Source organism: Anoplopoma fimbria, chromosome 5, assembly GCF_027596085.1.
Source record: "Anoplopoma fimbria isolate UVic2021 breed Golden Eagle Sablefish chromosome 5, Afim_UVic_2022, whole genome shotgun sequence".
NCBI lineage: Eukaryota > Metazoa > Chordata > Actinopteri > Perciformes > Anoplopomatidae > Anoplopoma > Anoplopoma fimbria.
The window spans coordinates 19045517-19071208 of NC_072453.1; the positions used below are offsets into that span (position 1 = coordinate 19045517).

At 42.9% G+C, this 25692-nt stretch overlaps 1 protein-coding gene across 1 annotated transcript in view; it reads left to right on the top strand.

Annotated features, from left to right (window-relative positions):
• Window positions 1–2806: 2806 nt before the first annotated feature.
• Window positions 2807–25692, top strand: part of jakmip3 (Janus kinase and microtubule interacting protein 3) — a 28886-nt gene continuing 6000 nt past the window's right edge. The window contains exons 1-18 of the mRNA XM_054598609.1: window positions 2807–2941; window positions 5569–5811; window positions 6266–6505; window positions 8685–8885; window positions 10251–10358; window positions 10670–10816; window positions 12632–12654; window positions 14290–14425; window positions 16021–16056; window positions 16861–16932; window positions 17498–17602; window positions 19436–19564; window positions 19666–19749; window positions 20598–20660; window positions 21220–21318; window positions 21499–21597; window positions 22760–22819; window positions 25418–25483. Of these exons, the coding sequence (XP_054454584.1) occupies window positions 2807–2941; window positions 5569–5811; window positions 6266–6505; window positions 8685–8885; window positions 10251–10358; window positions 10670–10816; window positions 12632–12654; window positions 14290–14425; window positions 16021–16056; window positions 16861–16932; window positions 17498–17602; window positions 19436–19564; window positions 19666–19749; window positions 20598–20660; window positions 21220–21318; window positions 21499–21597; window positions 22760–22819; window positions 25418–25483 (2046 nt within the window). The remainder of the gene's footprint in view (window positions 2942–5568; window positions 5812–6265; window positions 6506–8684; window positions 8886–10250; window positions 10359–10669; window positions 10817–12631; window positions 12655–14289; window positions 14426–16020; window positions 16057–16860; window positions 16933–17497; window positions 17603–19435; window positions 19565–19665; window positions 19750–20597; window positions 20661–21219; window positions 21319–21498; window positions 21598–22759; window positions 22820–25417; window positions 25484–25692) is intronic.

Consider the following 25692-nt stretch of genomic DNA (forward strand, 5'->3'; position numbering starts at 1 on the left):
CGTATAAAAGACACCTGTCTCATCTCGTTACCCGTATAAAAGACACCTGTCTCATCTCGTTACCCGTATAAAAGACACCTGTCTCATCTCGTTACCCGTATAAAAGACACCTGTCTCATCTCGTTACCCGTATAAAAGACACCTGTCTCATCTCGTTACCCGTATAAAAGACACCTGTCTCATCTCGTTACCCGTATAAAAGACACCTGTCTCATCTCGTTACCCGTATAAAAGACACCTGTCTCACCCCGTATAAAAGACACCTGTCTCATCTCGTTACCCGTATAAAAGACACCTGTCTCAACTCGTTACCCGTATAAAAGACACCTGTCTCATCTCGTTACCCGTATAAAAGACACCTGTCTCAACCCGTTACCCGTATAAAAGACACCTGTCTCATCTCGTTACCCGTATAAAAGACACCTGTCTCATCTCGTTACCCGTATAAAAGACACCTGTCTCATCTCGTTACCCGTATAAAAGACACCTGTCTCATCTCGTTACCCGTATAAAAGACACCTGTCTCAACTCGTTACCCGTATAAAAGACACCTGTCTCATCTCGTTACCCGTATAAAAGACACCTGTCTCATCTCGTTACCCGTATAAAAGACACCTGTCTCATCTCGTTACCCGTATAAAAGACACCTGTCTCATCTCGTTACCCGTATAAAAGACACCTGTCTCATCTCCGTATAAAAGACACCTGTCTCAACTCGTTAAATAAAAGACACCTGTCTCATCTCGTTACCCGTATAAAAGACACCTGTCTCATCTCGTTACCCGTATAAAAGACACCTGTCTCATCTCGTTACCCGTATAAAAGACACCTGTCTCAACCCGTTACCCGTATAAAAGACACCTGTCTCAACTCGTTACCCGTATAAAAGACACCTGTCTCAACTCGTTACCCGTATAAAAGACACCTGTCTCATCTCGTTACCCGTATAAAAGACACCTGTCTCATCTCGTTACCCGTATAAAAGACACCTGTCTCAACACCTGTTACCCGTATAAAAGACACCTGTCTCATCTCGTTACCCGTATAAAAGACACCTGTCTCATCTCGTTACCCGTATAAAAGACACCTGTCTCAACTCCCGTATAAAAGACACCTGTCTCAACTCGTTACCCGTATAAAAGATATGTTATGTTGTTCATTCTGGTCACATGACATCTACTGACTTCTGTCCATCCTGGGAGAAGGATATAAGGACATAGGAAGTGAGGGTCTAAGGACAGAGGATGTGAGGATGATGTATTGACTGTGAGAGCCCAGCAGAGGGCGTCAGTCCTCCAGTGGTTGAGCTCTGTGTCACACTGAAGGATGCTGGGAGGAGGAGGAGGAGGAGGAGGAGGAGGAGGAGGAGGAGGAGGAGGAGGAGAAGGAGGAGGAGGACGCCAGCAGAGGCTGCAGAGATGCTAACAGCATCAACACACAAACACACACTGACAAGAGCTATATGCTAACAGATACGGATGGAAAGACAGACAGACAGACAGACAGACAGACAGACAGACAGACAGGTGGAAGGCGGCTGATGCTGCACACACACACGCAAACACACACATTGACACAGAGGGAGCTGTAGTGAGGCTAGCTGGTTAGCATGCTCAGGATATAAAGCTAACCTATAGACACACACAAATACAAAAACACACACACTAACACACACATAAACACACACACACACACACACACACACACACACTCAGTTATGCAGTGTCTGAGGCTTCCTATAGGACGGTGAGTGATCTACATCTTTTCATCTCTGTGTGCTTAGTTAGGCCTGTGTGTGTGTGTGTGTGTGTGTGTGTGTGTGTGTGTGTGTGTGTGTGTGTGTGTGTGTGTGTGTGTGTGTGTGAGCATGCTGCATGTTGATGGTGTTCCGTATGTGAATAATCATGTTCAGCTAATATTCAACGCACTGTTTTGTGCAGTGTGTTGAATATTATACTACTGCAGAACAACCACAGGGTACACATACGAGTACTACTTATACTACTGCAGAACAACCACAGGGTACACATACGAGTACTACTTATACTACTGCAGAACAACAACCATACAGGAACAACCACAGTACACATACGAGTACTACTTATACTACTGCAGAACAACCACAGGGTACACATACGAGTACTACTTATACTACTGCAGAACAACCACAGGGTACACATACGAGTACTACTTATACTACTGCAGAACAACCACAGGGTACACATACGAGTACTACTTATACTACTGCAGAACAACCACAGGGTACACATACGAGTACTACTTATACTGCTGCTACTGATACTGCTACTATTACTGCTACTAGTACTAGAGACATTATGTGTACTACTACTGCTCTTTGGTCTTGGTTTGAGTCACTACAGTGTTGAATATTATTATATTCCTTTATTATATTAATATATAGTAGTACTACTTGTATTGTAACACTCAGAGTATTTTATGTTGGAATTATACGATATAAAGGAAATGCGATGTGATATCTGTCAGCCCATGAGAGGCGAATACATCAACATGTGACATGTCACATGTTGATGTTTATATAACAAAGTAATCTAATTGTAGTATTTGCTTTCATGTATTTTCTCATCTCTGAACTGTGTTTTTGGGTTTTTTACCACAAAGACCAACGAGGATAATATCAGTTAACATAAGGCAACACTTGATCAATCAGATGAGACTTTATGAATTCCTTCAGTGTTGACGGTTGTGTATTTGTGTCCACCGATCCAGATGTAGACAAACCTCAGATTGACAGACAGCTGTTTGGGGGCGGAGCCTGCTGGTGGTGATGTCAAAGAGAGGAGCAGGGGGGCGGGGAAAGGGGGAGAGACCTGACGCCATGGCAACCCTTCAAGCAGCAAATGAGGAGCTGAGAGCCAAACTGACAGAAATCCAGATAGAACTACAACATGAAAAGAACAAGGTAAGGACTACAACACCCAGAGTACCATTGGGATCCCTGTTAACTCACTGCTCGTGTAAAACTGCTCAATTCAATTCAGTTCAGTTTATTTTGTATAGCCCAGAATCACAAATTACAAATTTGCCTCAGAGGGCTTTACAATCTGTACACATGAGACATCCTCTGTCCTTACACCCTCACATCCTCTGTCCTTACACCCTCACATCCTCTGTCCTTAGACCCTCACATCCTCTGTCCTTAGACCCTCACCCTCTGTCCTTAGACCCTCACATCCTCTGTCCTTACACCCTCACATCCTCTGTCCTTACACCCTCACATCCTCTGTCCTTACACCCTCACATCCTCACACCCTCCATCCTCTGTCCTTACACCCTCACATCCTCTGTCCTTACCCTCACATCCTCTGTCCTTACACCCTCACATCCTCTGTCCTTACACCCTCACCTCCTCTGTCCTTAGACCCTCACATCCTCTGTCCTTAGACCCTCACATCCTCTGTCCTTAGACCCTCACATCCTCTGTCCTTACCCCCTCACATCCTCTGTCCTTACACCCTCACCTCCTCTGTCCTTACACCCTCACATCCTCTGTCCTTAGACCCTCACATCCTCTGTCCTTAGACCCTCACATCCTCTGTCCTTAGACCCTCACATCCTCTGTCCTTACACCCTCACATCCTCTGTCCTTAGACCCTCACATCCTCTGTCCTTACACCCTCACATCCTCTGTCCTTACACCCTCACATCCTCTGTCCTTACACCCTCACATCCTCTGTCCTTACATCCTCTGTCCTTAGACCCTCACATCCTCTGTCCTTACACCCTCACATCGGCACAGCACAAAAACCTCTGGGAGAGCGACAGAGGAGGGATCCTTCTCCAGGATGGACAGAAGTCAATAGATGTCATGTGACCAGAATGAACAGCATAACAGAGATACAACACATTCAATGTATATGACATAAATGATTCATATAATCACAGTAGTAAGCAGAGTAACCAAGGAAACAATTAAGACTACTTTTATAATAAAAGCAGCAATGACTATAGTAGAATTAAAATAATGATATACGGAATAATAATAATAATAATGTGACCAGCAAAAAGGGCTTCAGGGTGGAAGCAAAGCTAAAATGCTTAATGGTACAGGTAATAGTAATAGTAATGTGACTAGTAATGATAATAATAATAGTAATGTGACTAATAATAATAGTGGTAGTAGCAGTGGGTGTCAGCAGGGTCACAGCAGGTGGCACGATCACGGTCCAGATATAACCCCGATTCCTGGGAACCTGCGAGGCGAGAAAGCACAAAGACTTCGGGGAAGAAGCAAAATCAGTAATGTGCATAAATAGAGATTAATACATAAAGATGGAGGGAGAGAAGAGGAGAGAGGAGCTCAGTGTATCCTAGGTAGTCCCCCGGCTGTCTAGGCATATAGCAGCATATCTAGGGGCTGGACCAAGGAGAACCTGAACCAGCCCTAACTATAGACCTGAACCAGTCCTAACTATAAACCTGAACCAGTCCTAACTATAGACCTGAACCAGTCCTAACTATAAACCTGAACCAGTCCTAACTATAAACCTGAACCAGTCCCTAACTATAAACCTGAACCAGTCCTAACTATAGACCTGAACCAGCCCTAACTATAAACCTGAACCAGTCCTAACTATAGACCTGAACCAGTCCTAACTATAGACCTGAACCAGTCCTAACTATAGACCTGAACCAGAACCAGCCCTAACTATAGACCTGAACCAGTCCTAACTATAAACCTGAACCAGCCCTAACTATAGACCTGAACCAGCCCTAACTATAAACCTGAACCAGAACCCTAACTATAAACCTGAACCAGCCCTAACTATAAACCTGAACCAGCCCTAACTATAGACCTGAACCAGTCCTAACTATAGACCTGAACCAGTCCTAACTATAAACCTGAACCAGTCCTAACTATAGACCTGAACCAGTCCTAACTATAGACCTGAACCAGTCCTAACTATAAACCTGAACCAGCCCTAACTATAAACCTGAACCAGCCCTAACTATAAACCTGAACCAGCCCTAACTATAGACCTGAACCAGTCCTAACTATAGACCTGAACCAGCCCTAACTATAAACCTGAACCAGCCCTAACTATAGACCTGAACCAGCCCTAACTATAAACCTGAACCAGCCCTAACTATAGACCTGAACCAGTCCTAACTATAGACCTGAACCAGCCCTAACTATAAACCTGAACCAGCCCTAACTATAGACCTGAACCAGCCCTAACTATAAACCTGAACCAGCCCTAACTATAGACCTGAACCAGTCCTAACTATAGACCTGAACCAGCCCTAACTATAAGCGCTATCAGAAAGGAAGGTCTTAAGCCTGCTCTTAGTGGTGAGTGTGTCTGCCCCCCGGACTGAAACTGGAACCTGGTTCCACAGAAGAGGAGCCTGATAACTGAAGGCTCTGGCTCCCATCCTACTTTTAGATACTCTAGGAACCACAAGTAACCCTGCATTGATGGATCGCTCTCTAGTTGGGTAATATGGAAATATAAGTTCCTTAAGATAAGACGGTGCCTGGCCAGTTAGAGCTTTGTAGGTGAGGAGAAGAATTTTAAATGCTCACAGGTCAGCCGCCTGGAGAGGGAGAAGAGCCAGGAGCTGAAGGCGGAGCATCACCGGGCCACGGTCGCCGTGACGGAGCTGAAGACCAAACTCCACGAGGAGAAGCAGAAGGAGCTGTCGGTTACCAGGGAGACGTTACTACGGCAACACGAGATGGAGCTGATGAGAGTCATCAAGATCAAAGACGGAGAGATTCAGCGTCTGAACGGCCTGGTGCTGACGCTTAGGGACGGATCCACGGACAAGGTGGAGCCCTGGAGACACACCCACCTGTCTGTCTGCATACCTGTCTGTCTGCCTGCATATATGCCTGTCTGTCTGCATATAAACATGTCTGTCTGTCTACACACCTGTCTGTCTACACATCTACCTGTCTGTCTGCATATAAACATGTATATCTGTCTACACACCTGTCTGTCTACACATCTATCTGTCTGTCTTTCTGTGTAGACACCTCTCTGTCTTCACATCTACCTGTCTTTCTTCATACCTGTCTGTCTACACATCTACCTGTCTGTCTGTTTATCCACCTGTCTGTCTACACGTCTACCTGTCTTTCTCAATAAATATCTGCATATCATTAGATAATTGATTTCTAGCACAAAAACTTAATTTAGTCTGAGTTTAACCTCAGGAAGCTGCAGGTCATCAGTGTTCAGGTGTGAAGGAATATTTAAGACTCTGTCCTCTCATTCTTCAGGTGAGGAGCGCCCTAATGGCCGAGGTGGAGGAGGCCAGGAGGAGCTGGGAGGCAGAGCGTTGTCGCCTCCAGCAGGAGGTGCAGGAGCAAAGAGGAGCAAAGAGGAACGCTGAGGAGGCTCTCACTTCGGCACAGCAGGCCTGCCAGGCCCGAGCAGCTGAACTGAGATCAGCTCATCACCAACACCAGGAGGAGCTGAACAGGACAAAGAGAGACTGTGAGAGGGAGATCCGCCGGCTGGTACGAGTCCCGTCACACGTTACTGTCTACACACATGATGACATATGACATATGGTTTAAATATCACATCCACAATGACCTACATGGACAAACAGGAAAACAAAGACTGGCTAAACAGACAGTACAATGAAAAGACAGTGTTAGAGTCAAACCTCATACAGAACTCTGTATTTACACACCAAACAGTGTCCCACTTCTCTTGGGTTTAACTCGTAGAGAAATAGAAAGCAGCTGTTTAAGGCGCGTAACAAGTCATTTGTGGTTCAACAGTTAATTTTCAATTCAGTTTATTTTGTAGAGCCCAGAATCACAAATTACAAATTTGCCTCAGAGGGCTTTACAATCTGTGCACATGCGACATCCTCTGTCCTTAGACCCTCACATCCTCTGTCCTTACACCCTCACCTCCTCTGTCCTTCCCTCATCCTCTGTCCTTACACATCCTCTGTCCTTACCCCTCACATCCTCTGTCCTTAGACCCTCACATCCTCTGTCCTTAGACCCTCACATCCTCTGTCCTTAGACCCTCACATCCTCTGTCCTTAGATCCCTCCTTAGACATCCTCTGTCCTTAGACCCTCACATCCTCTGTCCTTAGACCCTCACATCCTCTGTCCTTAGACCCTCACATCCTCTGTCCTTACATCCTCTGTCCTTAGACCCTCACATCCTCTGTCCTTAGACCCTCACATCCTCTGTCCTTACACCCTCACATCCTCTGTCCTTATCACATCCTCTGTCCTTAGACCCTCACATCCTCTGTCCTTACACCCTCACATCCTCTGTCCTTAGACCCTCACATCCTCTGTCCTTAGACCCTCACATCCTCTGTCCTTACACCCTCACATCCTCTGTCCTTACATCCTCTCACATCCTCTGTCCTTAGACCCTCACATCCTCTGTCCTTAGACCCTCACATCCTCTGTCCTTAGACCCTCACATCCTCTGTCCTTAGACCCTCACATCCTCTGTCCTTAGACCCTCACATCCTCTGTCCTTAGACCCTCACATCCTCTGTCCTTAGACCCTCACATCCTCTGTCCTTAGACCCTCACATCCTCTGTCCTTAGACCCTGTCCTTACATCCTCTGTCCTTAGACCCTCACATCCTCTGTCCTTAGACCCTCACATCCTCTGTCCTTAGACCCTCACATCCTCTGTCCTTCCTCTGTCCTTAGACCCTCACATCCTCTGTCCTTAGACCCTCACATCCTCTGTCCTTCCCTCACATCGGCACAGGAAAAACTCCCATCCTAAAAAAACTCCCTTTTTAACAGGGAGAAAAAAGGAAGAAACCTCTGGGAGAACGACAGAGGAGGGATCCTTCTCCAGGATGGACAGAATGCAATAGATGTCATGTGACCAGAATGAACAGCATAACAGTTCTTAGATACAACACATTCAATGTATATGACATAAATGATTCATATAATAAGACTACTTATAATAAGTTACATATCATATTCAAAGATAAGCTCTTCATTCACACTGAAGTAACCAGCGGTCCTCTGCTTAGTTGAGCCATCTCTACTGTGGAAACAATAGTTATTTATATAAGGAGAATGATATCACTTCCTCTTATCCAGTATGAGAGGTCTTCAGGGGTCCACTTGGTTCTGAGGATCCAAGAACAGAACTGGCTCCGAGTTCTATCTAAATCAGGTTGTTTAGGGTCTGGTTTGACTTCTGCAGATCTGTCTGTCAGTAAGTCAAATACCTGAGTGGATCCAAATGCACCCAAGTGAACCAGTATCAGATCTGATCATGATCGTCCCACTTCACAGCAGATCTGTGATCTGTGACCTGAGATCGTCTTTGCTAACATCAATTGTTCCTATAAATGAGTCTGTGAGGTCGTTATTGGACATTATTATCATATTGCTGCTCTTTATCCACCAGTTGCTAGTTTGATCGACTGGATCATGTTGCTGCTGCTGGCGTTGGTCACCTCGTTGGCATCGATGTTATTTTGTCTCGGGTCTCATTAACCTCGGGTCTATGTGAGGGGGGTCTGGCTGTGCTTAGGCCCCGCCCCTTACCTGTGTGACCTACTAACCTTGCTCCTTACCTGTCTGACGGACCACATCCGACCTAATCTGCCCAACCCCATCTACCTGTCTGTCTCTAACCTGTGTACATGTCTGTCTTTCCACCTGTCTGTCTACCTCTCTGTATGCAGATGGATGAAATTAAGTTGAAGGACAGAGCTGTCAGTGTTTTGGATAAAGCCCTGGGGCTGCAGGCTGGACACGCCCACCGCCTCCAGCTGCAGACTCAGGCTGCTGAGCAGCAAATCGCAGCCCTGAGAGATGCACAGAGGGTTGGACTAAACCACCCTGGCCAAGCTCTTAACCCCACCCCTAACACTGCTCCTCACACCGTAAGCTCCACCTCATCCTGCTCCTTCTGCATGAAAGAAATTCACTTCATGTCCCGGTTTAGACACAGCTCGTTAACTGGTCATGGTGAACTTTGAACTTTGAAATCATGACATTCCACGCCAGGCTCCTCCTTCTTCAGAGTCACCAGGCCCACTGCTCAACTTGGAACCACCCAAACACTCACCCAGTACAGAAAAGTGGATCTTTTGGTCCCCAGGATCACACAATCCACTACCCCTTGTAAAGTGCAAATACTGTTGAGTCTCAGTGGAAGATCTCACAAACAGTGGCAGATCCTGTTGTCTCTCACATAAAGATGTCACAAACAGTGGTAGAAACTGTATATTTCTTCCTAGAGTGTGTGATGAGGTTTTAAAACAGACCATGAAGCTTTGTGATTCGATGACTGTCAGCAAAGTATAAATACTACAACAACACATCATAAAAGACCTATCCACCTTCACCACAACACATCATCGCAATCTCTCCAAAGTACAAATAGTATTACTACTACCACTACTACAATAATACATCAACAGACTATGAAGCTTGGAGACTGTAAAAATACTTCTACTATTACCACCTAAACAAATTATCTGTGACTTTTCCAGACTGTTACAAATACCACTACCTCTTCTACTACTACGACCACTACTACTACTACTACTAGCAGAAAACACACAGCAGACCGTGAAGCTCTTTTTCATTGCCTTTTTTTAGCGAAATCACCACGTCATTGCTCATGAGTCTGAGCTGCTGTTCGATCAGCTCTCTACAACATCTACGTTCAGCCTCAGCACACCAGCTACATGTATCTCTGTAGAGGTGACAGAACTCTGTGGTTGTTTGTTGGTGAAATGCACCTTGGGAGTCAAAGTCATAGTGTTCTCTCTATATGTCTTTATGTCCACAGGCTCATTGTAGCTCTTTTCATCAAAGAAGCAGTTTTCTAAATGTCGTCCATCTTTTCTCATGTTAATCAAAAACTGTCAGCAACACTGAACATGAGAACATGAAGTTGACTTATAAGAGTGATAGCAGGAAATACCTCTGTAACAGAATATCTATGTGTCTGTGTGTGTGTGTGTGTGTGTCTGTGTGTGTGTGTGTGTGTGTGTGTGTGTGTGTGTGTGTGTGTGTGTGTGTGTGTGTGTGTGTGTGTGTGTGTGTGTGTGTGTGTGTGTGTGTGTGTGTGTGTGTGTGTGTGTGTGTGTGTGTGTGTGTGTGTGTGTGTGTGTGTGTGTGTGTGTGTGTGTGTGTGTGTGTGTGTGTGTGTGTGTGTGTGTGTGTGTGTGTGTGTGTGTGTGTGTGTGTGTGTGTGTGTGTGTGTGTGTGTGTGTGTGTGTGTGTGTGTGCAGTCTCAGGAGGACCGGGACACACGCAGGTTTCAGTTAAAAATCGCTGAACTCAGTGCCGTTGTCAGAAAGTTGGAGGATCGAAACGCTCTGCTGTCTGAAGAACGAAACGAACTGGTAAAGACACAAACATAGACATCTTTCTTCAACCTTCAATATATTAAATGGACTCATGGCCTCTTTGACATAATGCAGTCCCATAACCCTGACCTAAGCAACAAAATCTGAACCTTCAGTCTTATAAAGGGCCAGACAGATTTGAGGACCTGTCCTCACAATGTAAAAATGTCCTCACAATGTAAAATTGTCCTCACAATGTGGAAATGTCCTCACAATGTAGAAATGTCTCACGATGTAGAAATGTCCAACTAATGTAGAAATCAATCTCTCTCTCTCTCTCTCTCCTGTATTCTATTGGCCGTCTGCAGCTGAAGCGTCTGAGAGAGACAGAGAGTCAGTTCCTTCCTCTTCTGGACAAAAACAAACGTCTGAGCAGGAAGAACGAGGAGCTGGCGCTCACGTTACGTCGCCTCGACAACAAGCTTCGCTTCGTCACCCAGGAGAACATGGAGATGGTAACTATGGTAATCACATGACCTTTATCTGCCATGTACGCATGCACATACGAGGAATATGACCCAGTTTTAATACATTTTTTATTTTTGCATCTCTCTCAGTGCACTGCACATGAATAATAATTAACAGGTAGAGACAAGGCCCTAAAGCAAAGAATACACAGAACTGTTACGTACACAAGTAATGAAACACCAGGGCAGCTGCCAGAGGGTCGTCCTCCAATCAGAGGGGATCAGAGGGTCGTCCTCCGATCAGAGGGTCGTCCTCCAATCAGAGGGGATCAGAGGGTCGTCCTCCGATCAGAGGGTCGTCCTCCAATCAGAGGGGATCAGAGGGTCGTCCTCCGATCAGAGGGTCGTCCTCCAATCAGAGGATCGTCCTCCAATCAGAGGGGATCAGAGGGTCGTCCTCCGATCAGAGGGTCGTCCTCCAATCAGAGAGTCGTCCTCCAATCAGAGGGTCGTCCTCCGATCAGAGGGTCGTCCTCCGATCAGAGGGTCCGATCAGAGGGTCCTCCAATCAGAGGGGATCAGAGGGGGTCATCCTCCAATCAGAGGGGATCAGAGGGTCGTCCTCCAATCAGAGGGTCATCCTCCAATCAGAGGGGATCAGAGGGTCGTCCTCCAATCAGAGGGTCATCCTCCGATCAGAGGGTCGTCCTCCGATCAGAGGGGATCAGAGGGTCTCCGATCAGAGGGTCCAATCAGAGGGGATCAGTCCTCCGATCAGAGGGTCGTCCTCCAATCAGAGGGTCATCCTCCATCAGAGGGTCGTCCTCCGATCAGAGGGTCGTCCTCCGATCCTCCAATCAGAGGGTCAGATCAGAGGGTCATCCTCCAATCAGAGGGGATCAGAGGGTCGTCCTCCAATCAGAGGGTCGTCCTCCAATCAGAGGGTCAGAGGGTCGTCCTCCAATCAGAGGGTCATCCTCCAATCCTCCAATCAGAGGGATCAGAGGGTCGTCCTCCGATCAGAGGGTCATCCTCCGATCAGAGGGTCGTCCTCCGAGAGGGTCGGATCAGAGGGTCCAATCAGTCCTCCGATCAGAGGGTCAGAGGGTCCTCCGATCAGAGGGTCATCCTCCAGTCCTCCATCAGAGGGTCATCCTCCAGAGGGTCAGAGGGGATCAGAGGGTCGTCCTCCAATCAGAGGGTCATCCTCCGATCAGAGGGGGATCAGAGGGTCCCTCCGATCAGAGGGTCGTCCTCCAATCAGAGGGTCGATCAGAGGGTCGTCCTCCAATCAGAGGGTCGTCCTCAGAGGGTCGATCAGAGGGTCGTCCTCCAATCAGAGATCCCTCCATCAGAGGGTCAGAGGGTCCCTCCGATCAGAGGGTACAAAGTAATACGTGTTTCTGTAAGTTGTACTATACAGATAGTGAAAGACATAAATAAATACTGAATGGGTAAACATGGACTGGATGATTATGTACAGTGTGTTCAGGTAAATATAGCTTTTATGATTTATATTTACAGTATGTGTGTGCTGTCGTGAGGAGCAGCAGCTCATCCATCTTTTGGGCCAGAGAGCAGATGTTTGCCAGATGTACAGTTCATAATCCTCACTGTTGCAGTTTAAAGAGTTCTCCAGCCCGTTTCCACCGTCTGCCTCTCACTAAAGCTCACCAAAACATTCCAGCTGGATGAAAAGCTGTGAACAAATTTGACAGGTTCCTTGTTGGATGTTCAAAAGTTCTTCCTTGGCGAATGAAAAACTGAATGAACAAACGAAAGGCTCCCATTGGAGGCGCCATCTTGAGAATACCATAACGTAACCTCTGACCCTGTTCTCATGGACCCTCACAACGGACTCAGACACGGCGTGCTGGTTCGGTCAGGTTTAGGTAAAGAGGCAACAGGAGATGGACCCAAACGCAGACACACGAGAGGAGCAGAGGGAGAATTAAACAGGGATTTTAATAATCAAAAGTCCAAAACAAAACGTACATGGAGGTGATGACTAAACCAATAACAGAAAGTCCAACGAAGAAAATGACGCGAAACAGGAACCAGGAATATCCATGGGAACATAGACGGATCATAGACAGGAACATAGACAGGAACAAGGCAGGAACATAGACGGATCATAGACAGGAACATAGACAGGAACAAGGCAGGAACATAGACGGAACATAGACAGGAACAAGGCAGGAAAATAGACAGGAACATAGACGGAACATAGGCAGGAACATAGGCAGGAACATAGGCAGGAACATAGACAGGAACATAGACAGGAACAAGGCAGGAACATAGACGGAACATAGACGGAACATAGACAGGAACAAGGCAGGAAAATAGACAGGAACAAGGCAGGAAAATAGACAGGAACATAGACGGAACATAGGCAGGAACATAGACAGGAACAAGGCAGGAACATAGACGGAACATAGACAGGAACAAGGCAGGAAAATAGACAGGAACATAGACGGAACATAGACGGAACATAGACGGAACATAGACAGGAACATAGACGGAACATAGGAACATAGGAACAAGGCAGGAACAGGAACAAGGCAGGAACATAGACAGGAACATAGACAGGAACATAGACAGGAACAAGGCAGGAACATAGACAGGAACATAGACGGAACATAGACGGAACATAGACGGAACATAGACAGGAACATAGACGGAACATAGGCAGGAACATAGACAGGAACAAGGCAGGAACATAGACAGGAACATAGACAGGAACAAGGCAGGAACAAGGCAGGAACATAGACAGGAACATAGACAGGAACATAGACAGGAACAAGGCAGGAACATAGACAGGAACAAGGCAGGAACATAGACAGGAACAAGGCAGGAACATAGACAGGAACATAGACAGGAACAAGGCAGGAACATAGACAGGAACAAGGCAGGAACATAGACAGGAACATAGACAGGAACATAGACAGGAACATAGACAGGAACATAGACAGGAACAAGGCAGGAACATAGTAGACACATCAGACGTCCCAACAACTAGCAGACTAAAGACAGGACTATAAATACACATGAAACTAATCAGACAACCAAACACAGGTGGGCAGACATGAGGGCTGAGAGCTGATTGGTGGAGAAACACAACAAGGCTGACGAGACTAATACATCAGAGGTGAAAACATACAAAGGCAGGAAGTGAAGTGAACACAAGACACAAGAGGCAGAGAACTTACTAAAATAAAACCAAAATTGTGACAGGTTCGGTGTCAGTCAAACCAGCAGTAGAGCTGGTTCTGTCCCAGTCTAACCAGTAGTAATGTTGTTTAAAGGATTGATCGATTGTTATCAATCCATAGAAACACAGAAACAAGTCGATTGGTCAAAATGAGTTCACACTTGTTGACATCTTATCTTATTAAAAGTATAATGACAAAGAACAAAGTACAATTAGAATAATTGCAGTGATGGCTTGTGAGATTATTGATTGATTAGTAATAAGACAGTCATTGCCGTGATGACAACAGAGTTTGTTTTGGTCCCCAGAGGAGACCAAGTTCTTTAAATGACCTGGACCGCAGCCACTCCACCAGTTACCATGGTTACAGCCAGGATGAGAGAGAGATGGAGTTTCTGCGTTTACAAGTTCTGGAGCAACAGCACATCATCGACGACTTGTCCAAGGTACTTATACTACTACTACTACTACTACTACTACTACTAATACTACCACTACTACTACTACTATTAATACTGCTACTACCACAACAACACATCATCGACGACTTGTCCAAGGTACTTATACTACTACTACTACTACTACTACTAATACTACTACTACTACTACTACTACTACTATTAATACTGCTACTACCACAACAACACATCATCAAGGACTTGTCCAAGGTACTTATACTACTACTTCCACTACTACTACCACTAATACTTCTACTACTACTACCTACTACTTTTGATACTGCTACTACAACACATCATCGATGACTTGTCCAAGGTACTGATATTACTACTACTACTACTACTACTACTACTACTACTACTACTACTACTACTACTTTTAATACAGCTTCTAGAAAAACGAACTATTCCTTTTACCACTACTGCTACTTTAATACTGCTACTACAACTACACATCATTGACAACTTGTCCAAGGTACTTATACTATTACTACTACTATTAATACCACTGCTACTACAACAACACATCATTGACAACTTGTCCAATGTACAGAATCCACCTTTTGACAGAACAACAGCAAAATTAGAAGAGAAACCGGTCTGAAGTTCTTGACATCAGAGGGGTCAAGTGATGGTTTCTTCAGAAGGGGGGTGACTCTGGCAGTCTTGAAAGCCGAGGGAAAGCATCCCGAGACGAGAGATGTGTTGATGAGGTGGGTGAGGAAAGGAAGGAGTTCAGTGGCAATAGACTGAAGAAGAGGGGAGGGGATCGGGTCAAGGGAGCACGTGGTGGGGCGGTTAGATGTAACAAGGTCGAGGACCTCCTTAGGGGAGAGGGGAGCAAAATAGGGTAAGATGGGGTGTGGAGAGGGAAGGGGGAGCTGAGGGGAAGGCTGGAGAGCGAGAGGGTAGAGAGAGGGTGGACAGGGAGGGGGGCTGAGAGAAGGAGGATCTGATATCGTTTACCTTCTTGTCAAAGAAGTTGGCGAAATCATCAGGGAGAAGGGAGGAAGTAGGAGGAGGGGGTGGGGTTGGAGGAGTGAAGAGAAAGTTTCAAAGAGTTTTTAGGATTGGAAGCAGAGGTTAGGATTTTAGAGCGGAGGAAAGCCGCTTTAGCAGTAGCTAGAGAGGAGGAAAAAGTGGAAAGGAGAGATTGGAAGTTAAGAAGGTCCTCCGGGAGTTTGCCTTTAGCCTCCACCTTTGGACAGAACATCAGTTTATCCTCCACCTTTAGACAGAACAGTTTAGCCTCCGCCTTTTGACAGAACAACAGTTTAGCCTCCACCTTTTGACAGCCATGTTTTCAGCTCTTTGCTTCTTTAGATAATTCTGTTTCTTCCTGTTTCTCCTTTCACACTATTTCAGCTGTCAGCATTCACACACATCTTTCCTGGTAATGGATCATAGATCCAGGACAAGACTGACAGAAGTCACTTTACAAATCCTTCTGCTACGTCAGCACCACGGACAGCGTCGATGGTTTATGAAAACGGAGCACAGTTTGGCTGCTGATAGATTTGAACCCACTGATGTTCAGAGTTTGATGAAGTAACAATATTTAAATAAACTCTTTGTGTTTCCAGGCTCTGGAGACAGCTGGTTATGTAAAGAATGTTATAGTGAGTATTAATCAGCACTACTTCTGCTACTGTCAGTATTTCTACGACTGTTACTACTTCACTGTGTGTATTTAGGTCAATTATGTATTTTTTTATGGAACACCAAGCAGCTGAACATATGAAGAGACAACACAACTCCAAATGAATGAATGAATGAATGAATGAATGAATGAATAAATGAATGAATGATTGAATGAATGATTGAATGATTGAATGAATGATTGGTTGAATGATTGAATGAATGAATGAATGAATGAATGATTGAATGAATGAATGATTGAATGAATGAATGAATGAATGATTGAATGAATGAATGAATGAATGATTGAATGAATGATTGATTGAATGATTGATTGAATGATTGAATGAATGAATGAATGAATGAATGAATGATTGAATGAATTGAATGAATGAATGATTGATTGATTGAATGAATGATTGAATGAATGAATGAATGAATGAATGATTGATGATTGAATGAATGATTGAATGATTGAATGAATGATTGAATTGAATGAATGAATGATTGAATTATTGAATGAATGAATGATTGAATGAATGAATGAATGAATGAATGATTGAATGAATGATTGATTGAATGAATGAATGATTGAATGAATGAATGATTGATTGAATGATTGAATGAATGAATGAATGAATGAATGAATGAATGATTGAATGAATGAATGATTGAATGAATGATTGAATGAATGATTGAATGAATGAATGATTGAATGAATGAATGAATGAATGAATGAATGAATGAATGAATGAATGAATGATGTTTCTGCATGTTTCCTCCAGGAGAGAGACATGTTACTGAGATACAGACGTCAGGAATCAGTGAGGAGGAAACGAACTTTCAAAGCCTGCAGGGTGAGACGTCTAAAAGGTTTCAGACCTGTCACCTCCTTCTTGTTCTCCTGTTCTCTTGTTCTCTTTCTCTCTTCCTCTCTTATTTTCCTTCTCATATGTTCTCCTGTTCTCTTGTTCTCTTGTTCTCCTGCTCTCTTGATCTACTGTTATCTTGGTCTCCTGTTCTCCTGTTCTCTTCTTCTCTTCTTCTCTTTCTCTCTTCTTCTCTTTCTCTCTTCTTCTCTTTCTCTATTGTTCTCCTGTTCTCTTGTTCTCTTGTTCTCTTTTTCTCTTTTTCTCTTTCTCTCTTGTTCTCTTTCTCTATTGTTCTCCTGTTCTCCTGTTCTCTTGTTCTCTTTTTCTCTTTCTCTCTTGTTCTCTTTCTCTATTGTTCTCCTGTTCTCCTGTTCTCTTGTTCTCTTTTTCTCTTTCTCTCTTGTTCTCTTTCTCTCTTGTTCTCCTGTTCTCTTGTTCTCCTGTTCTCCTGTTCTCCTGTTCTCTTGTTCTCTTTTTCTCTTTCTCTCTTGTTCTCTTTCTCTATTGTTCTCCTTCTCATATGTTCTCCTGTTCTCTTGTTCTCACACAGGTTATAGAGACATTCTATGGCTATGATGAGGAAGTTTCTGTGGACTCTGATGGATCATCTTTGTCGTTTCACACCGACCGAACTCCTGATACAGAACCAGACGAGGTACACACACACACACACACACACACACACACACACACACACACACACACACACACACACACACACACACACACACACACACACACACACACACACACAGACTGAACCACCTGGACCGCGTTCAGGTCTGTGGTGGATCAGAGGATCCAGGGTCCGGTTGCATCATCTAGGCTGAAGGTTTGATGGACTTCTTTTAGAAGATGTCTTTCTTTGCTTCGTCCGATCAATCATTTATGTCCTGAATTATCTTTAATTCTTCTTCTTATCTGTCTTTAAATTGGACTTTGCTTCATCATTTTATATGGACGGCAGTGGACGGCAGTCAGAACATTCTGGTGCTGGATGAAGGACTCTATTCATTTTCCTGTTTCAGTGTCTGTTGAACTGCATTTCCTCTTTTTGATGGTTCGTAACGTTGCCACAAATCAACAAGTCAGCGGGAGATTGTTAACACCGTATCCTAGCAACGCATGCTGCTACGCCATTGGCACATTGGCTTACCGGGCGAAGTTAAGACGAAGCTTAAGTTTGGTTGGTGCAACGGACGTAATGACCGGTCTAAATAAAGACAACTTAACAGTTAAGACCAGTATCAGTAAGCACTGGTCTTAATAAAGACAACTTAACAGTTAAGACCAGTATCAGTAAGCACTGGTCTTAATAAAGACAACTTAACAGTTAAGACCAGTATCAGTAAGCACTGGTCTTAATAAAGACAACTTAACAGTTAAGACCAGTATCAGTAAGCACTGGTCTTAATAAAGACAACTTAACAGTTAAGACCAGTATCAGTAAGCACTGGTCTTAATAAAGACAACTTAACAGTTAAGACCAGTATCAGTAAGCACTGGTCTTAATAAAGACAACTTAACAGTTAAGACCAGTATCAGTAAGCACTGGTCTTAATAAAGACAACTTAACAGTTAAAACAGTTCAAAGCACTGGTCAAATAAAGTAACAGTTAAACCAGTATCAGTAAGCACTGGTCTTAATAAAGATAAATCAGACAAATAAAGACAACTTAACAGTTAAAACCAGTATCAGTAAGCACTGGTCTTAATAAAGACAACTTAACAACCAGTATCAGTTAACAGTTAAAACCAGTATCAGTAAGCACTGGTCTTAATAAAGACAACTTAACAGTTAAGACCAGTATCAGTAAGCACTGGTCTTAATAAAGACAACTTAACAGTTAAGACCAGTCTTAATAAAGACAACTTAACAGTTAAGACCAGTATCAGTAAGGTCTTAATAAAGACAACTTAACAGTTAAGACCAGTATCAGTAAGCACTGGTCTTAATAAAGACAACTTAACAGTTAAGACCAGTATCAGTAAGCACTGGTCTTAATAAAGACAACTTAAAGTTACCAGTATCAGTAAGCACTGGTCTAAATAAAGACAACTTAACAGTTAAAACCAGTATCAGTAAGCACTGGTCTAAATAAAGACAACTTAACAGTTAAAACCAGTATCAGTAAGCACTGGTCTTAATAAAGACAACTTAACAGTTAAAACCAGTATCAGTAAGCACTGGTCTAAATAAAGACAACTTAACAGTTAAAACCAGTATCAGTAAGCACTGGTCTTAGTAAAGACCGTCTTAACAGTTCGGACTAGGATCAGTTAAGACCAGCTCGTTCCAGACCAGGTCTCTGGAGACTCATTTTAGCAGGGTGGTCCACCAGGAGGGGTTTCATAGAGGTAACATGGCTCCTCCCCTCACTGGTGTGACACGTTCTGTTACTGGTCTCACTGGTTCTGTTACAGATTATGTTACTGGTCTCACTAGTTCTGTTACTGGTTCTGCTACTCACTTGTTTGTGTGTTTAAGGTGTGTGTGCGTGAGGAGGTGGAGTTTCGTTACCGTCAGCTGACTCAGGAGTATCAGGCGCTGCAGCGAGCGTACGCTCTCCTGACGGAGACGAGCGGAGTCAACTACGACGCTGAGAAGGAGATCAAGGTGACTCAGACCATGAGCAAGGCACCAACATGTTGATGGTTCTATTCCCTGTAATGAAGCAAGGCACTAACAGTTCTATGGTTCCATTCCCCGTCTTACAGACCAGAGAGCAGTTGCTGACTGAAATCTCTCAATATCAAACCAGAGTTGCAGACCTGGAGTCAGCACTGAAACAGCAAGGACTGGTAACACACACACACACACACACACACACACACACACACACACACACACACACACACACACACACACACACACACACACACACACACTCACACACACACACACACACACACACACACACACACACACACACACACACACACACACACACACACACACACACACACACACACTCACACACACACACACACACACACACACACACACACACACACACACACACACACACACACACACACACACACACACACACACACACACACACACACACACTCTCACACACACACACACACACACACACACACACACACACACACACACACACACACACACACACACACACACACTCACACACACACACACACACACACACACACACACACACACACACACACACACACACACAATAAGTTTTTATCTTTATTTTACTTTTTTTGCTCCAATCGGTTTAGATCGATCAGGTTTATAGTATTGATACAGAATCGATCACTTTGTTGTTCATTTTTGATTTGACATTGATTTTGTATCAATACTATGAACCTCTATCAGTATTGCAGTTTTGTCAGTTAAAGATAAAATGTCCCCATGGGAATGATGGAGTCATATTTCAACGGCTAGGAGAGTTATGTTACAAACATCTAAATGACCAATCAGATTGGTTGGTCAGAACTTCTTGTTATAGTATGGCAACTGATACTGCTGACTATCTGCCTGTCTCTCTATCTGCCTGTCTCTCTATCTGCCTGTCTCTCTATCTGTCTGTCTCTCTATCTGCCTGTCTCTCTATCTGCCTGTCTCTCTATCTGTCTGTCTCTCTATCTGTCTGTCTCTCTATCTGTCTGTCTCTCAGGATGTGAAGTGGGTGGAGGAGAAGCAGGCATTGTACCAAAGGAATCAACAGCTGGTTGAGAAGGTGAAGCAAACTTTGGAATCCGTAGCTCTGTTTGAACACATGAAACACATTGATGTTCTTCAGTGAGACTTCCACTTCTGGAGGATTTCATAACCTCTCATGTTTATCCACAATATAGGTCTATAAATCCACTTAGAAATCTCAGAGAAAATAATCATCATGTCTCTAAGATTTCTTCAGTATCAAAGTGTTCCAGCTATAGTCATTCATCAATCTGTATAGAGATCATTGAAACACTGTTAATGGAGACACTTTGACTACATGGACACTAATAAAGAAACACAGCTACCTCACTGTCTCCATGACAACAGTATACTTCAAAGCAGGATGGAAACTACAGTTCCTGGACTAAGAGCACGACTATGTCCCAAATAAGACACTAAATGAAAATAATAAAACAGACACATATATGTATATATATATATATAAATATGCACACACACACACACACACACACACACACACACACACACACACACACACACACAGACATACAGCATTATGTGACATCGTTTTCATAATTTGTCTGCTTCTCTACGTATATTTTTGATATTTGCAGGTGAAGCAAATGGAAGGTGAAGAGCTGCAGCTAGAAAATGAAATCCAGGACGTCAGAGATCAAAACGAACTGCTGGAGTTTCGGATCTTGGAGCTTGAGGTAAAAACAGAAGGACATAAACAACAACAACTACAACAACAATAAGTTAAAACAGTCAGTCAGACATAAATAACCATTAAATCAGTCAGACCGACGTGAACAACAACAAGTTAAAACAGACGTAAACAACAAACAATTAAAACACACTAATGAGTGTGACTCACCGTGTTAACTGTTTAGGAGAGGGAGCGACGCTCACCTGCCATTAACTTCCAACAACTCCATTTCCCAGAAGGCCTCAGTCCCCTACAGATCTACTGCGAAGCAGAGGGAGTCACTGTAAGTAACTCTGCACCGGAGTACACCTGTAAACACACCTGAGTACACCTGTAAACACACCTGAGTACCCCTGTAAACACACATGATTACACCTGTAAACACACCTGAGCTCACCTGTAAACACGCCTGAGTACACCTGTAAACACATCGGAGTACACCTGTAAACACACCTGAGCTCACCTGTAAACACACCTGAGTACACCTGTAAACACACCTGAGTACACCTGTAAACACACCTGAGCTCACCTGTAAACACGCCTGAGTACACCTGTAAACACACCTGAGTACACCTGTAAACACACCTGAGTACACCTGTAAACACACCTGAGCTCACCTGTAAACACGCCTGAGTACACCTGTGTACACCTGTAAACACATCGGAGTACACCTGTAAACACACCTGAGCTCACCTGTAAACACGCCTGAGTACACCTGTAAACACACATGATTACACCTGTAAACACACCTGAGTACACCTGTAAACACACATGATTACACCTGTAAACACACCTGAGTACACCTGTAAACACACCTGAGTACACCTGTAAACACACCTGAGTACACCTGTAAACACATCGGAGTACACCTGTAAACACACCTGAGTACACCTGTAAACACATCGGAGTACACCTGTAAACACACCTGAGTACACCTGTAAACACACCTGAGTACACCTGTAAACACATCGGAGTACACCTGTAAACACACCTGAGTACACCTGTAAACACATCGGAGTACACCTGTAAACACATCGGAGTACACCTGTAAACACACCTGAGTACACCTGTAAACACATCGGAGTACACCTGTAAACACACCTGAGTACCCCTGTAAACACACCTGAGCTCACCTGTAAACACACATGATTACACCTGTAAACACACCTGAGTACACCTGTAAACACATCGGAGTACACCTGTAAACACATCGGAGTACACCTGTAAACACACCTGAGTACACCTGTAAACACATCGGAGTACACCTGTAAACACACCTGAGTACACCTGTAAACACACCTGAGTACACCTGTAAACACATCGGAGTACACCTGTAAACACATCGGAGTACACCTGTAAACACATCGGAGTACACCTGTAAACACATCGGAGTACACCTGAGTAGTAATTCATTTCTCTGAATAACGTTTATTATTATTCCTCAGGACATTTCGATCAGTGAGTTGATGAAGAAGCTGGACATTCTGGGAGATAACGCCGTAAGTGTATGTTGAATTTAATTTGTACATGTATGTGTTTATAATAGTAAAGTCAATCAAGATTGACCTAAACTTCATCTTCATCATCAGAAGCAGCAGACCTTTTATTTTGGAGCCTTTATTTTGGAGCTTCAGTCCGCTGCAGTCAATCCATCTGGAAAACACACCAGTGCCTCCGCTAATAGTTCTGCTGTTATACTGGTGATTGACTGGGCTGATGAAATACTTTATATGAAAATGTTGATGAAAATGTGCTTACTTCACCACGATAACACATAGATGTTGTCCCATTATTGACAAACAGATGCGTAAAAACAGAAGGATTTGACTAAATCTGACAGAACCAGCAGAACCATTCATTTAGCAGAACCAGAACGTGTTGATGTGTTGTTCACGTTTTATGAACTTTTTTTTTATGTCTTATTTACATGTTGTTGATGTCTTATTTACATGTTGTTGATGTGTTATTTACATGTTGTCGATGTGTTATTTGCATGTTGTTGTGGTGTTATTTACATGTTGTTGATGTGTTATTTACCTGTTGTTGTGGTGTTATTTACATGTTGTTGATGTGTTATTTACATGTTGTTGAGGTGTTATTTACATGTTGATAAAAATGTAGAGTTTTATCTAACATGTTGACGTGTTATTAAACATGTTGCTGACGTTGTGTTGACGTGTTTTTTACATGTTGATGATGATGTGTTAACTTGTCTTTTAAGTCATACAGCTGTTAATTACATGTTATTGACGTTTAATTAGCATGGTATTTACATGTTCATGTGTTAATTTACATGTTGCTGAAGAGATCTTGACATGTTATTAACATGTTGCTAAAGTTATGTTGACATGTTATTGACATGTTGCTGATGTGTTGTTGACATGTTATTTACATGTTACCGTTTTGTTATTTACATGTTGCAGATGCCTTAATTACATGTTACTGCTTTGTTTTTTACATCTTATTTACACGTTGTGGACGTCTTATTTACATGTTGCCGATTTCGTTTTATGTGTTATTAACATGTTGCTGATGTGTTTTTTACGTGTTATTTACATGTTACTGTTTTGTTATTATCATGTTGCTGACGTGTTATTTACATCTTGCCGATTTGATTTTATGTGTTATTAACATGTTGCTGATGTGTTTTTTACCTGTTATTTACATGTTGCTGATGTGTTTTTTACCTGCTATTTACACGTTGCTGATGTGTTTTTTACGTGTTATTTACACGTTGCTGATGTGTTTTTTACCTGTTATTTACACGTTGCTGATGTGTTTTTTACCTGCTATTTACACGTTGCTGATGTGTTTTTTACCTGTTATTTACACGTTGCTGATGTGTTTTTTACGTGTTATTTACACTTTGCTGATGTGTTTTTTACCTGTTATGTACATGTTGCTGATGTGTTTTTTACCTGTTATTTACATGTTGCTGATGTGTTTTTTTACCTGTTATTTACACATTGCTGATGTGTTTTTTACCTGTTATTTACACGTTGCTGATGTGTTTTTTACCTGTTATGTACATGTTGCTGATGTGTTTTTTACCTGTTATTTACATGTTGCTGATGTGTTTTTACGTGTTATTTTCACGTTGCTGATGTGTTTTTTACCTGTTATTTACACGTTGCTGATGTGTTTTTTTACGTGTTATTTACACGTTGCTGATGTGTTTTTTACCTGTTATGTACATGTTGATGATGTGTTTTTTATGTGTTATTAACATGTTGCTGATGTGTTTTTTACCTGTTATGTACATGTTGCTGATGTGTTTTTTACCTGTTATTTACATGTTGCTGATGTGTTTTTTACCTGTTATTTACATGTTGCTGATGTGTTTTTTACCTGTTATTTTATTTACATTATTGCTGCTGATGTGTTTTTTACCTGTTATTTACATGTTGCTGATGTGTTTTTTACCTGTTATTTACATGTTGCTGATGTGTTTTTTACCTGTTATTTACATGTTGCTGATGTGTTTTTTACCTGTTATTTACATGTTGCTGATGTGTTTTTTACCTGTTATTTACATGTTGCTGATGTGTTTTTTACCTGTTATTTACATGTTGCTGATGTGTTTTTTACCTGTTATTAACATGTTGCTGATGTGTTTTTACGTGTTATTTACACGTTGCTGATGTGTTTTTTACCTGTTATTTACATGTTGCTGATGTGTTTTTTATGTGTTATTAACATGTTGCTGATGTGTTTTTACGTGTTATTTTCACGTTGCTGATGTGTTTTTTACGTGTTATTTACATGTTGCTGATGTGTTTTTTTACGTGTTATTTACACATTGCTGATGTGTTTTTTTACGTGTTATTTTCACGTTGCTGATGTGTTTTTTTACGTGTTATTTTCACGTTGCTGATGTGTTTTTTTACGTGTTATTTACACATTGCTGATGTGTTTTTTTACGTGTTATTTACACGTTGCTGATGTGTTTTTTACCTGTTATGTACATGTTGATGATGTGTTTTTTACCTGTTATTTACATGTTACCGCTTTGGTTTTTACATCTCATTTACATGTTGCTGGCGTGTTGTTGACATGTTAATTCCATATTGTTGATGTGTTGCTGTTGGCATGTCTTCTTGCAGAATCTGTCCAATGAAGAGCAGGTGGTGGTGATCCAGGCCAGGACGGTTCTAACTCTAGCAGAAAAGGTAACAGTCACACCTGAACACAGCAGTCTGTCAACCTGCTGTCCCCCCACCTTTTGTTTGGATCCCAGACATCCAGTCAGAGTTCTTGTAGAAGGACAGCTTCAGTTAGTGGCATCATTTCATTTTGTATTGTTGTTTGAATCATACAAACACAATGGACCATATGACAGATTATTTGTCTTGTTCACTCATCTAGTCTCTGTCTGTCT